Raw genomic sequence first — 14,873 nt, forward strand, 5'->3', positions numbered from 1 at the left:
AGAATCTATCAAATACAGGATTGCGCTAAACAGGAAAAAACCTTATTTCCTGCTTTCACTTTACCCTTGCCCCTAAATAAGCTCAGAACTTTCTGTTTCGAGGATCATTTTCTTATGAAGCCCGTGAGTTCAAAAGCTCCTGAAATTCCAGGCACCTATTATAGCTCAAGTTGACAGCAACGGGCAGTGGTCAGCAGTGTCTCCTAGTTAGACTGACTATGGGAAAGTCCATCTGGTGCCGAAGATCGAAGCAACTCCGAGAGAAAAACGACTCATTCCAAAAGAAGGAGGTCAAAAGGTAGGTAATGAAACTCATGTTCTTTTCCATAAAGCAAAATTTACTGGACATGTACAAGATGTAGCATCTTTTAAAAACAGTGCCTTTAGAAATGAAAGCGACATAAACTGCTAAATACTAAAATTAAAATAGACATGAGACAGCTGAATAGTAATCTATAGCCATTTTAAGGTGTATAGAACCCAGTTGTATATGAACTAATAATTGTAATGTCAATGTAGAAGTCATAGGATGTGGTTCAGAACTTGCACTCTTTTCTCTCTCTCTCTCTCTCTTTTAACATGCTGGTTACACAATACCATGTCAACTAATTCCATTACATTTTTAATTGTTACTGATGTAATGTCGGGGTTTTTAATTGATTGGCATGATACTCTGTCGGCTCTACCTTCAGACCAGAGACAGTCTCCCTAAGAAACTGCTGAACTTATCTGGACAATAAGATGCTGGACTCTATGCTTTGTAGATGCTTGCAAGGAAAGAATCTCAACTGAATTTGAACTGTGGTAATGCAACAAGAATCCACCGGGGGTGGGGGGGTGGGGGGGTGGGGGAGTGCGGGGAGCGCATTCTTGGGACGGGAGGGGAGAATCTCAGTGCCTATAAAACTGTGTCACATAATGCAGTGTAATCAATTAAAAAAAAAGTGGTATATGATTTTAAAAATTAAATTAAAGTAAAATTTAAAAAACAAAAATATAAAATGCAACCATTCATTAAATAAACACTTTCATTTGGATTCTACCAAAAAAAAAAAAAAAGAAATGAAAGCGACAAAGATAGGGAGCCAGTAGGACATTGGCCCAGGAAACCTACACCGTTACAAAAGCCTTGTTTTGTGCTTAGAAGTGTTCATTTGTGGCAGGAAGAAACTTGGCTTTCACCTGAACTTGAATTTTAACATAGCAAGTTAGAGGAAAGAAGTATTCATAGGAAGATGACAATTCAACATCAGAACGTTGGGCATTCCACACCTCATACCAACACTATTCAAAACAATTCCTCAATCAATGTTTTCCCTCCCCAGTCCCAGCAGCTACGGCTGCTGAGATGTGTGCTAACAATATTTCACCTATGCACACATTCTTTCATGTAACATTAAAGCAATCAGATGTGGTATTTCTTGACCAAAGACAAAACCATAAAGGAAAGCAGAAAATATTTCAAACTTAATACAGTTCAATTTGCAAAGTAAGTGCGGTGGTGTATTTCAATTTCGTTGGTATTCTCTCTGACCAAGCTTTTGGGGTGTGCCTCAGACTTAAAGAAGTAAGGTATTTTTGTCAGACCTGAACCATTCAAGAGTGAATAACTTTCACGGACAAAATGAAATATTTCAGAAATTTGAGACTTCTAGTAGGAAGTAAAAGCTTAAGACAGAAGAAACACAACCCAAGAGATTCAGTACCTCAAGATCTTATTTTAAGAAAGGAAGGGCTCCTTGGATAGTCCTTAAAGCCAAGTGCACTTTGTACATTATGTTGTAAATACATCTGCCGTGACAGTGGAAGGACAGGATTGACAGACACTTGCTAGATTGACAGACACTCGCTGCTCAGGGCGGGGCTTTAACCCGACAGGTTGCTAAGATGGCCTGAGCCTCCTGGAATTGCATTTCTGTTCTTTTTTATTAGTGGATCTGCATAACTATTTGTGGTTGAGGAAAAAAAAAAACCACGTAAAAGTTAATATTATTGAAAGCATTACAGAAGGATTACTGGGAAATTAATGTCAGCTCATAAATCACCTTTGAGCAAACTAATAAATGATATTTCTTGGGATGCTTTAGCAGCGTCTTCTAGGAAATGAGTGCTAACAATCTAACACATTTTAAGGTCAGAGCCCCTGGAAGTCGTGTGCCTACAATTGGCAAAGCTTTGTATTCTTGGGCCCAGGGGGTGGCCGAGAGCCCACAGGGTCCCCCTTTGTCTTGCTGCCCAGCCTCTCCCTTTGCCTTTTCCATTTTTCATCGCTCAGATCTGACTCGCATAATCATCAAAGCTATCATTTATTGAGTGCTTTGCTGGATTCAAAACCTACCAACTGTTTCCTTTAATTTACTCATTTCTCGGAATAGCAGGTTCATTTTCCAAGAGAACCAAAGCTTGCCAAGTGAAGTCATAATGACGAAGATCACGTGGCTAGGAATTGTGGTTCTGGGCTGAGTCAAGGCCGTTTAACTCAAGTGCCTGAACCCAAAATGAATGACTTCCTGTATGTGATGACAAATAAGGCAGGAGGGTTTTGGCTCGGTTCAGAGCAGGGATTTTCTGGAGAGAAACATGTATGCTATTGGTGGTACTAGAGATATTTTAGGTAACATATGAAGAATGAAGGTCAAAGCTGGAAAGCCGGTACACAGTGAGGATTTCCTATGTGGGCAACTATTTCCTCTACCCGACCCATGCCTCTGTAAGCCAGCTTCAGGGGTAGAGCAAGGAAAGAGTATTGAATCAGAGCATTTGGAGAGAGAAGACAGTTACATGCACTGAACACATCATACGGCAATCAAAAGGGAGACAATAAAGCCAGAAACTACTACCCCACTGCATGAAGGACACCTGAAACTGTAGTATCTTTTTAGGGAGGGTGGGGGAGCTCTTTCTCTCTGCATCTTTGTTCTCTCTGCCATGCCACCTTTCAAAGAGATAACATAAAACTTAAAGAAAATTATATAGGCCAACACAATGGCTCAATTGGTTAATTCTCCAACAAGGGCCACCATACCATATGGGCACCAGTTCGTGTCCCAGCTACTCTAATTCCCATCCAGCTCCCTGTTGTGGCTTGGGTTAGCAGAGGAAAATGACTCAAATCCTTGAGATCCTACACCCACATGCGAGTGGGCTTCTGGCTCCTGGCTTCAGATTAGCTCAGCTCTGTTGTTACAGCCATTTGGGAAGTGAAAATCAGCAGCTGGAAGATCTCACTTTTTGTCTCTCCTTTATTTATTTATTTATTTTTGTCTCTCCTTTAAATCTGCTGTTTTGATTTTTTTTTTAAAGAAGAAATCTGTTTTTAAAAAAGATTTATTTATTTATTGTTGGAAAGTCAGATACACAGATAAGAAGAGAGCCAGAGAAAAAGATCTTCTGTCCACTGATGCACTCTCCAAGTGGCTGCAACGGCTGGAGTTGCACTTAACCGAAGCCAAGAACCAAGAGCTTCTTCAGGTCTCCCACGTGGGTGCAGAGTCCCAAGGCTTTGGGCTGTCCTGCTTTCCTAGACCACAAGCAGTGAGCCGACTGGGAAGCTGGCTGGCAGAATATGAATTGGCACCCATATGAGATCCCAGCACATGCAAGGCGAGGACTTTAGCCACTAGGCTACTCCACCAATAAACAAATAGATTATATAAAGATTAAATAAATCTCTTTTTTTAAAAAGATTTATTTTTATTATTTTTTATTGGAAAGGCGGATATACAGAGAGGAGAGACAGAGAGGAAGATCTTCCGTCCGATGATTCACTCCCCAAGTGAGCGCAACGGCCGATGCTATGGCCGATTTGAAGCCAGGAGCCAAGCCTTGGGCCGTCCTCCACTGCTTTCCCAGGCCACAGGCAGGGAGCTGGAAGGGAAGCGGGGCTGCCGGGATAGAACTGGCGCCCATATGGGATCCCGGGCGTGCAAGGCGAGGACCTTAACCACTGCGCCACCACGCCGGGCCCAATAAATCTTTTTTAAAAAAAAATCCACAAATGTCCTTCAGCAAGTGGAACATAAAACAAAGTGTAGGACAGTCACGTCATAATAGGATGTTATTTAGCAACCAAAACATATGAACTGTTGATTCACACATCTTTGAGGAGGATGTAGTGAGCTATGCTGAGTGAAAAAAAAACACACACAAAGTATTCTATCCTGTATGATTCCATTTAACAGCCTTCTTGAAAGGATATAACAGATTAGATTTTTCTATTATTTTTTGCAGTCATATGAGGGATCTTCAAAAAGTTCATGATGATTTTCAAACATGTTCACATCAAAATGAACTTCATTTAAATCCGCTTTTCATATTGCTTTAAAGTATTCTTTCTTGTATTCTGTGTTGATGGTCCTTGCAAATTCTTCCATCATTTCAGCCTCTGACCTGCCAAATACAACAAAGATCATCTCCAAACACCATCCAAAAGATTTGCGATTTACCAATGTGTGATAAGATATATTGGAATTAAAACCCACATGCTCCCCTACTCTCGGCCAATGGATTTAACATGTCTGCATTTCGGTTTACTCATCAGCAGAAGGGAGTTAGTAATATAACCTACTTCTTGCAGTGCTGTGAGAACTAAAGACACAGTGGACAGATTGCATTTATAGCAATCTGGTGACAAAACACTAAGTTGTTATTTTGGCTTTCTTTTTTTTTTCTGTGATTTTATTCTTGGTCTCCAATTTCAGTTTTTTGGGATCATGTGTTTTTTTTTTTTTCACATTTGAAGTTTAAGTTCTGGCAATTTAAATTATTCAGTGTGAAGTGTTCATTTCCTTAATGCAAATTATTTTTATTTGTTTTACATGGCATAGAATGGAGTCTACGAACTTAGCCAAGCAAAATGCATTGGCACCCAAAGAAGAATCATGTAGTGAAATTGACGTGGGCTTTCAAGAAAGCCAGCAGAATCAGAAAAAAAGTATGAAGGAAAGTATGAAGAAAAGCAAGAGTTTCTTGGGGAAGATACTGCCACGCAGAGGTAAACCCCTAAATGCCAGCAGCAAGGACTCTGAGGAGCACAAGGAAACTTTCCTTTCTGCCGTACAGAGCTCTGTTCCTCAGATTGTCAAGCAGCTTCTGCCCACCAAGTTATTTACTATGCTAAGAATGAGAAAGCAGTCACCGAACAGTGAGCAAAGGCAATTTGTCTTGAAGTGTCCAGGCAAGAGGAAGGCAAAATCAGTCATTGTTTTCCAATGACTGGTCTCTCTGAGCAGCTGGTCTGAAATGCAGATTCTAAGGCCCTACCCAGGCTACTGGGTCAGAATCTTCATTTTTACAACATTCCCTTCCCCCGTAGGATGCATGTGTACATTTTCAGACTCACTGGATGAAACTGCCATTTCTCTTGGCCCAGTTAGTGGTATAATCAATCTACCGCCACTTCTCATTTAAAAACAAGGGTACTTCAAAGTCTGCGGAGGTGCCTGTGTGGTGGACCAGAGGCATAAGGTGCCTAAGGAGGATAACGCACCTTGGGAAATCAAAGGGGGATGGCCCAAGTACTTGGGCCCCTGCCACCATGTAGGAGACTAGGAAGGGCTTCACGCTGGACCAGCGTTGGCCGTGGTGGACATCCTGGAAGTAAACCAGCAGCTAGAAAAGTGCTTTCTCTCTCTCTCCTCGCTCTCTTTCTCTCTCTCTTTCCTTATCGCTACTAAGGCACCAAATGCATCTTTCTTCCCAGAGCACTTTCTGCTGGGACGAGCATATTGATAATCATAATGTTCACAAGATGTTCGGTTCTTTCTCTAAGAAACTGTACAATCTGATGTGGAGGCCAAGACGCAACTTGGTGCAGAGGCAGAGATGGAGGGGGCAGCAGGAGGGAACCACCTGCCGGCTGGGAGTTCTGCCAACCGCTTCTGCAGGATGCCTGTTCACCAGGGACAACAAAAGGTAAATCGCTGTTACAAACTTGCCCCTCGTGACTGACAGCTGCCAGTCATGAGTTCAGGGATTTTGTGAATCCCAACTCTCTTCGCCCTGGGCTGTACCTTGTGAACCCTTGACATCTGTGGTCCCTGTCTCCTCTGCGACACTGAACCACAGAGAAGTCAGAACTCCAACTACTCTGCTTCTGTGACAGTCTGGGCAACAATGGAACTGATGACTTTAAGTTAATCCTATCAACTGTACAAATGTCAAATTAGCAGATTAGTAATCTGGCCTATCCATGAATGTTTGATGGAAAGGAATTCGCTAGACCAGTGCTGACCAACAGAACTTGCTGCAAGATTGCCAGTAAATACTGTCTGGAAAAAGTAGGTGAATCGTTTTTGGGACTTTGAAAAGTGACTAGTGTAAATCAGGGATTGAAGTACAGATTGTTGTTTGTTATGTTTTAATTTTATTATTATTCGTTGTACAGTTCCGTAGGCACAGAGATTCCCCCTTCTATCCCAACTCCGCCATTCTCTCCCTCTGGTTTTCCCTGTAGTGTTACAGTCCTTTGGCAATATTCACAAGTCTAACATTCTGCTGGTTAGTGAATCATGGTATTGTAGGTATAGGCAATGGTAGACAGTCTTGTATCCTATTGTCCAGATATATTTATCAGTTTCATCAGGAGTCGTTTGGTTCATTTTGTTTGGGAGCAGAGAGCATACTACAGTGTATCTTCGCTTCCCTGTATGCTAGTCTCCATTTTGCGGTTCTTCTCTGAGAATACATGTATATGATCTTGTATCTTATATGGAGGTTGCCATATATCAGAGAGAATCTATGTTATCTGTCTTTTGGGGATTGGCTTATTTCACTGAGCATATTGTTCTCAATTTTCATTTAATGTTAGATGAAGTTAAAAGGTACAAAGCTGGGCCTGATGTAAAGGCACAGTGGCTAAATTCTTGCCTTGCCTTGGCTGGGATCCCAAATGGACACCACTTCATATCCTGTCTGCTCTACTTCCCATCCAGCTCCCTGCTTACGCCCTGGGAAAGCAGTGAAGGACAGCCCAAAGCCTTGGGATCCTGTACCTGCATGGGAGACCCAGAAGAAGCTCTGGGCTCATGGCTTCAGATTGGCTCAGCTTCAGCCGTGGCAAGCACCTGGGGAGTGAACCAACAGATAGAAAATCTGTCTTTCCTTCTTTCTGTAAATCTCTGCCTTTCCAAAATAAATAAATCTTTTTTTTTAAAAGATTTTTTTATTTTTATTACAAAGTCAGATATACAGAGGGGAAGAGAGACGGTGAGAAAGATCTTCTGTCTGATGATTCACTCCCCAAGTGAGCGCAATGGCCAATGCTAAGCCTATCTGAAGCCAGGATCCAGGAACTTCTTCCAGGTCTCCCACGCTGGTGCAGAATCCCAAGGCTTTTGGGCTGCCCTTGACTGCTTTCCCAGGACACAAGCAGGGAGCTAGATGGAAAGTGGAGTTACCAGGATTACAACCAGCGCATATGGGACCCCGGTGTATTCAAGGCGAGGACTTTAGCCGCTAGGCCACGCCGCTGGGCCCAAAATAAATAAATCTTAAAAAAAAAAAGATACACAGCATAAACAGGCCCATGCTAGATGAGACAGGACTTTGAAAAATCCAAACATTCACATATCCACTAGTTATTTGTAATTGAACCTGAATTTCCCATATTATCTTTTAAAAGTAGACTCTTGAAATATTATTACTATCTAAGTACAATAAGCCATTATTTAAGAACTGATGCTGTTCCAAAGCCCTGTTATGACAACATTAAAGCCACTATTTGCAACAATGGCATCCCATGTTAGAATGCCAGTTAAGGCTGTGGCTGCTCTGCTTCTGAACCACCTTCCTCCTGATAAGCCTGGGAAGGAAGCTGAAAAATTAGTTTGGGAGAGACCAATATGGAGTCTCTGGCTTCTGGCTTGGGCCTGACCCAGACATACCTATTGCAGTCATTTACAGAATGATGCGACAGATGGAAGCTTGATACACTCTTGCCCCACACTTCCCTATCTTTCAAATCAATAAATACTAATAAAAATTAAAATGTCATATAACCCTTAGTACAACAGTTCAATAAGATCGATAGCAATGCTGTCTTTATTTCAGAGATGCTATCGAGTGAGAGGTTAAGTAATTTTCCCAGGAGAGCAGCAGAACCTGACTCAGGCGTCCTTGTTCTCTCTCTCTCTCTTTTTTTTATAAAGATTTATTTTTATTATTTTTTATTGGAAAGGCGGATATACAGAGAGGAGAGACAGAGAGGAAGATCTTCCGTCTGATGATTCACTCCCCAAGTGAGCGCAACGACCGGTGCTATGCCGATTTGAAGCCAGGAGCCTCTTTCAGGTCTCTCACACATGGGTGCAGGGTCCCAAAGCTTTGGGCTGTCCTCGACTGCTTTCCCAGGCCACAGGCAGGGAGCTGGAAGGGAAGTGGGGCCACCGGGACAGAACCGGCGTCCATATGGGATCCCTGGCGTGCAAGGCGAGGACCTTAACCACTTGCGCCACCGCGCCGGGCCCTCTCTCTCTTTTTTTTTAAGATTTATTTTTATTGGAAAGGTAGATACACAGAGAGGAAGAAAGACAGAGAGGAAGATCTTCCTTCCGGTGGTTCAGTCCCCAACTGGCTGTGACAGCCAGTGCTGTGCCGATCCAAAGCCAAGGAGCCAGGAGCCTCCTTCAGGTCTTCCGTGTGGGTGCAGTATCCCAAAGCTTTGGGCTGTCCATGAGTGCTTTCCCAGGTCACAAGCAGGGAGCTGGATGGAAAGTGGAGCTACTGGGATTAGAATCAGTGCTCATATGGGATCCTGGTGCATTCAAGGCAAGGACTTAAGCCACTAGGCCACCACCCCGAGCCCAAGGGAGTCCTTGTTCTTAATTACCATGCCATGTTCCAGTTGTATTGTCAAATTATTCTGTCCACTATGGACACATGTGACCACTAACTAAAAATCAGCAAAATTGTAAGTTCAGTTTCTCAGACATACCAGCTACAGCCAGGGCTAAGCCCATCTGAAACAACCTATCTGAAGCTGAGAGTCAGGAGCCTCTTCCGGGTCTTCCACGTGGGCGCAACGTACAAAAAACTTGGACCCTCCTCCCCTACCTTCCCAGGCCATAAACAGAGAGCTGGATTAGAAGTCGAGCAGCTGGGACACAAACCAGTGTCCATATAGGATGCTGGCCCCACAGGATGGAGGGTTATCCTGTTGAGCCCTTATACTGGCCCTCACTCTAGTCAGAAGTGGCATCCCACTTGGAGGTTAGTTCATGTTCCCACTACAGCTCCAACGCAGTTCCCTGCTAATGTGCCTGGGAAAGCAGCAAAAGATGACCCAAGTGCTTTGGCCCTGCCACCCCAAATGGGGGATGCAGATGAAGTTCCTTTTCCTGGCTTCAGCTTAGTCCAGCTGCCACTGTTGAGGCCAATGGGGAAGCGAAGTAAATGGAAAATTCTCTCCTTCTTCTTCTCCCTCTGTAACTCTACTTTTTTTTTTTTAAGATTTATTTTTATTATTTTTTCATTGGAAAGGCAGATATACAGAGAGGAGAGACAGAGAGGAAGATCTTCCGTCCGATGATTCACTCCCCAAGTGAGCGCAACGGCCGATACTATGCCGATCCGAAGCCAGGAGCCTCTTCCGGGTCTCCCACGCGGGTGCAGGGTCCCAAAGCTTTGGGCTGTCCTCGACTGCTTGCTGGGCCACAGGCAGGGAGCTGGAAGGGAAGCGGGGCCACCGGGATTAGAACCGGCGCCCATATGGGATCCCGGGCGTGCAAGGCGAGGACCTTTAACCACTTGTGCCACCGCGCCGGGCCCTGTAACTCTACTTTTTAAATAAATAAATATTTTAAGGTTCATACTTATTGTGTCCCTAATTATATCCTGGGAAATTTCTAGGTTTGGGTACTACAAGTGATCCAATGAACATTTCCCTGATGTATGGCATTTTAACAACTAATAGAGGAGCTAGGCATTCAGTCATGGCCGTACAAAGCAGTGGGATAAGGATAACTGCTCAGCAAATGGCAGCGGGACAAGTGGATATCATATGGGATAGAAAAAAAATGATTCTTAGCTCACAAAATTAATTCCTTTCGGATTCTAATTTTAACTACAAAGGCAAACTCTTAAAACTTGTGCAGGATGGTAAGAATATCATCATGGGTTCCGGGTAGAACAGGATTTTGTAGGACACACACAGAGCCCTAATTGCAAAGATAAGGATAAAGATAGGTGTTACAGCACAGCGGGTTAAGCTGATACATGGAGCACCTGCATATCGGAGTGCTGATTTAAGACTTTGCTACTCCAGCTTCCAGCTAACGTATCTGGAAGACAGCGGATGATAACCCAAGCACTTGTGTTCCCATTATTGCTGTGGGACACCCAGATGGAGTTCCTGGCTACTGATCTAAGACTGGCATAGCCCTGCCTGTTGCTGGCATTTGAGGAGTAACCACCAAATGAAAGATCTCACGCATATATATTACATATAGACATATTTATATGTGTTTGTATAAGTATATCATACATGTATCCTCTGTCATTAAAATAAAAGTACAGGGTTTTATAACAGAGGGAAAAGGTTTTGTTGTAGAGGATCTGGGAAGCACAGCACTTACTTGACATCTGAACCAGACTCCATTAGTAGTAAATTTCTTCATCAGGTGAAGGGGCAGTCTCCATGTCCACCTCCTACTTTGTGTAGGTGTCACAACAGTCCTTACACTTAATTATTCAGCACAAGTGGAAGGAAGAGTGAGCCCAGTAAAACTAAAAGGGACCAGCAGCTATGACCTTGGAATAATTTATAGTAACATTATTAGGACAGATCTGTGTATCCAGTCAGCCAAGGATGATGGAAAATGTACCAGGCATGGGGCAGAAAGAACCCAAAGCTTTTTTATCTTTGGAGACATGACTGCTATGGAAATAAGGGCGGCTGCAGAAAGGAGACCAAAATTAACCACTGGATCCATCGATAATGAGCTTTCTGGAGCAGTGGTCCACAACAGCCCCCCACTCACACAGTGCTCAGCAGGTGCACAGGCAGTTTCTTCTGCTTCCCCTTATGAGTGACCTGCTTTTCCCCTGACTTTGTGTATTCTTTCAGAGCAAGACAATCTCATTTCTCCGCACCCTATAGCTCTCTCTTCAAAGAGAGCTCTGGTCACAAAGGAAATGCATGGGGTGTGGAGAATAATATGAATATGGTCTCCAACAATCCAACGTTGTTATGTGGCAAATATTGAGTTCATAAGAGAATACCACAAGGGTGAGGATTCTTATTGAAATGCCATCACAGAAATACTGCTGGTATTTCCTAATCTGATGTATGGTTGTTTTTTTGCATTTTTACAATAGGAAGTACTTTCTTCATCCAAAAAGAGGCTACACTTTCCAATGCTGAAAAAAAAGAAACATGGCCTGGAAGAACCCCTTCAAAAATCAGCTTTACCATTAAAAAACCTTCAAATGCAGGTAGTGAAGAAAATCTTTTACTTTTGTACTTCAGAAGCATCAGAAGGGTAGGTTTAATTGATAGTGTGGATGTGGGACAAAATTAACAATTAGCATTAAGGACTAATGTTAGTGGGGTGCATTCTGAGAGTGGTTACAGGGCTGCTAAGGGCGTCTGGATGCTGTGTCTAATAGATATTAAGTGCATGCAATTAAAGTGAAGACATACACATAGGCTTCTTTTGAGAAGAAATGAGATCTTCTTTACCACCAGGAAGTAAATCCAAATTTTCAAGCTCTGTTTGGTATGGCTTGAATTAGAATACTCTGACATTTGCAAAATGCCCACCAATTCCTGAACTCATTCTCCCAAGAAAAGCAGCTACTCATTTGATGTAGGCAAGGCTGGCTTTCTTTCTTTCCTCTTTTTTGAAGATTTATGTATTATTATTGGAAAGGTAAATTTACAGAAAGGAGAGACAGAAAGATCTTCCATGCACTGGCTTACTTGCAAGTGGCCGTGATGGCCAGAGCTGAGCTGATGTGAAGCTAGGAGCCAGGAGCCTCCTCTGGGTCTCCTATATGGGTTCAGGGTTCCAAAGCTCTAGGCTATTCTCCAGTGCTTTCTCAGGCCACAAGCAAGGAGCTGGATTGGAGGTGGAGCAGTTGGGACAGGAACCAGTGCCCATTTGGGATCCTTGCACTTGAATGGGGAGGGAGGATTAGCCGATGGAGCCATCAGGCCAGCCCTCTATCAAATGGCTTTATTTCTTTGGATTTATCTGTCCTAGGTGGATGACTGCAAACAAATAATTACTGATCAAGTCAGGAAGCAATTGGACCAACGAAATGCTGAACTTGAACGCAGTGAGTCTCGCTTAGATCAGCTTCTGCAGTTCTCTCATCAGTTTGAGAAAGTGTCAAAGCGAGCCTCCTGGAAATTCAGGCTGAAAAACATGTTATGCCTGAGCATCTGCTGCTGGCCTTGTTTTTGACTGACTGTAGGTTATCTGGTATATAATCCTGAATAAATATGACCCTAGTGAACTATTCAGTGAGCAAAGGAAACATGTTTTGTAGAGAATTATGCTCAATAGTCCTTAAAATAAAATCTTTAAAGCTTGAGTTTTAGCCCTGGGTTGATATCAGGTGGCCGGGTACTGGAGTGATAGGGAGACTGGATACGGCTTCTCCCCTTACTTCCCCACTTCGCCCCCAGAAATGGGGAGAAGAAATAGAAAGTTTGGAAACAGTAACACCTATCCTTCCCTCATCCTGGAGCCTTCCCACTCTGATAAAAAAAAAAATTACCCCCCCCCCCAAGAAAAACCTTGTTTTTAGTTTTCAGTCCATAAGAACAATTTTGGCTTCATAACTTATATCAGTCATGAAGAAAATGATATTTTTCAAGCTTTAGCAATTAAATTCTATGAAGAATTACTCCTGTTTTCTCAGATAAAATTAAAGGAACTAGTTACAGATATTATGAAACATAATGACTACTACTGAGCTAATTTTACACTCACTTTTAAGATTAAAATTCTCATTAAAGTAACAAAAAATGCAAGATTATTAATGGACAATTCATACAGAGTGTTGTGTTTCTGAACTAAAATAAATGGGTGGGGATGAAATCTAAATATAATTCATCTGATACTTAAAAAAACTATCCATAATTCATCCTTAATATTTTTTTAAAGATTTATTTTTATTATTATTTTTTTTTAATTGGAAAGGCGGATATATACAGAGAGGAAGATCTTCTGTCTGATGATTCACTCCCCAAGTGAGTGCAACGGCCGATACTATGCCGATCCGAAGCCAGGAGCCTCTTCCGGGTCTCCCACACGGGTACAGGGTCCCAAAGCTTTGGGCCGTCCTCGACTGCTTGCTGGGCCACAGGCAGGGAGCTGGAAGGGAAGCGGGGCTGCCGGGATTAGAACCGGCGCCCATATGGGATCCCGAGCATGCAAGGCGAGGACCTTAACCACTTGCGCCACCGCGCCGGGCCCTATCCTTAATATTTTTAAAGATTTATTTTTTTTATATGCAGATTTACAGAGAGACAGAAAGAAAGGTCTTCTCTCTGCTGATTCACTCCCCAGATGGCTGCAATGACCAAAACTGGACCAGTCTGAAGCCAGGGACCTGGGAGCTCCTTGCAGTCTCCCACATGAGTGCAGGAGACCGATGTCTTAGACTAGCCTCCACTGCTTTCTCAGTTACCTTAGCAGGACGCTGGATTGGAAATGGAGTGTCTGGGACTTGAATTGGGATGACAGCACTGCAGGCAAATTCTTAACCTACCATGTCATGGTCCCAGCCCCTACCCTTAGGTTAGTTAAAAAAAAAAAGATCATGAAATCTGTTATGCAAAACAACTTGAAACTATTTACTTTAAACAGCTTTTCATTTTAAGAAAGGATTTTTTGGGTCTGGTGTGGTAGCCTAGTGGCTCAAGTCCTCACTTTGCATGCGTCGGGATCCCTTATGGGTGCCAGTTCATGTACTGACTGCCCACTTCCCATCCAGCTCATTTCCTGTGATCTGGGAAAGTGGCAGAGGATGGCCCAAAGTCTTGGGACCCTGCACCCACTTGGGAGACCCAGAAGAAGCTCCTGGCTCCTGGCTTCAGATTGGTTTAGCTCTGGCGATTGTGTCCACTATTGGAATGAATCAACGGATGAAGATCTTTCTGTCTCTCCTTCTGTTGTAAAACCTGCCTTTCCAATAAAAATAAATCATATATATATATATTTAAAAACATTCATGTATTCAAAAGTTACAGAGAGAGAGAGAAAAATCAATTCTCCATTGAAATCAATTCTCCACATGGCTGCAATGGCCAGCACTGGGTCAGACTTTTGCCAGGAGCCAGAAACTTCACCTGGGTCTCCCATTTGGGGTGTCAGGCGCCCAAACACTTGTGCCATCTTCTGCTGGTTTTCCCAGGCGCATAAATAGGGAGCAGGATCACAAGTGCCACTGACATGAGCTGGCACCCAGAAGACATGGCAGCATCACACACAGAGGCTCTACCCATTAGACCACACTGCTGGCCAGTACAAGAACATTTACAAAATTCAAAGTGACTCCTAAGAGAACAAAACAGTAGAAAGAAAAAATGTAACAGAACATTTAAGAGCCAATAGCAATTCACTGTCCTGTGTAACAATGTGTTGGTCAATTAGAGATTACATGGATGTTTTCATAGCCTATATTCTGGTCTCATGAGATTGTCTCTCCTGAAGTCCAACCATCTTAGGCTAGGCAAGCACTCTGTGATGCTCATACAATGGTGAAGTTATCTAAGAACATGTTTGTCAGAAGTATCATCATGATTAACAATACACACGTAATGCTGATTGGGTTACCTTGTAATTACTTTTTAAGAAGAAGATTTATTTATTTTTATTGGAAAGGCAGATCAGTTTTACAGAGAGGGAGAGACAGAAAGATCTTCT

At 42.9% G+C, this 14,873-nt stretch overlaps 1 protein-coding gene across 1 annotated transcript; it reads left to right on the plus strand.

Annotated features, from left to right (window-relative positions):
* Positions 1-218: 218 nt before the first annotated feature.
* CUNH3orf49 (chromosome unknown C3orf49 homolog) lies at positions 219-12,404 on the plus strand. Its single transcript, XM_040995033.1, has 5 exons — positions 219-298; positions 4,818-5,143; positions 5,771-5,913; positions 11,314-11,430; positions 12,201-12,404. The coding sequence occupies exons 1-5, from the start codon at positions 219-221 to the stop codon at positions 12,402-12,404; spliced, it is 870 nt and encodes a 289-aa protein (XP_040850967.1).
* The last annotated feature ends 2,469 nt before the right edge of the window (positions 12,405-14,873 follow it).

The sequence above is a fragment of the Ochotona curzoniae genome, unplaced genomic scaffold (assembly GCF_017591425.1).
Source record: "Ochotona curzoniae isolate NIBS_2020 unplaced genomic scaffold, NIBS_Ocur_1.0 contig_908, whole genome shotgun sequence".
Lineage (NCBI taxonomy): Eukaryota > Metazoa > Chordata > Mammalia > Lagomorpha > Ochotonidae > Ochotona > Ochotona curzoniae.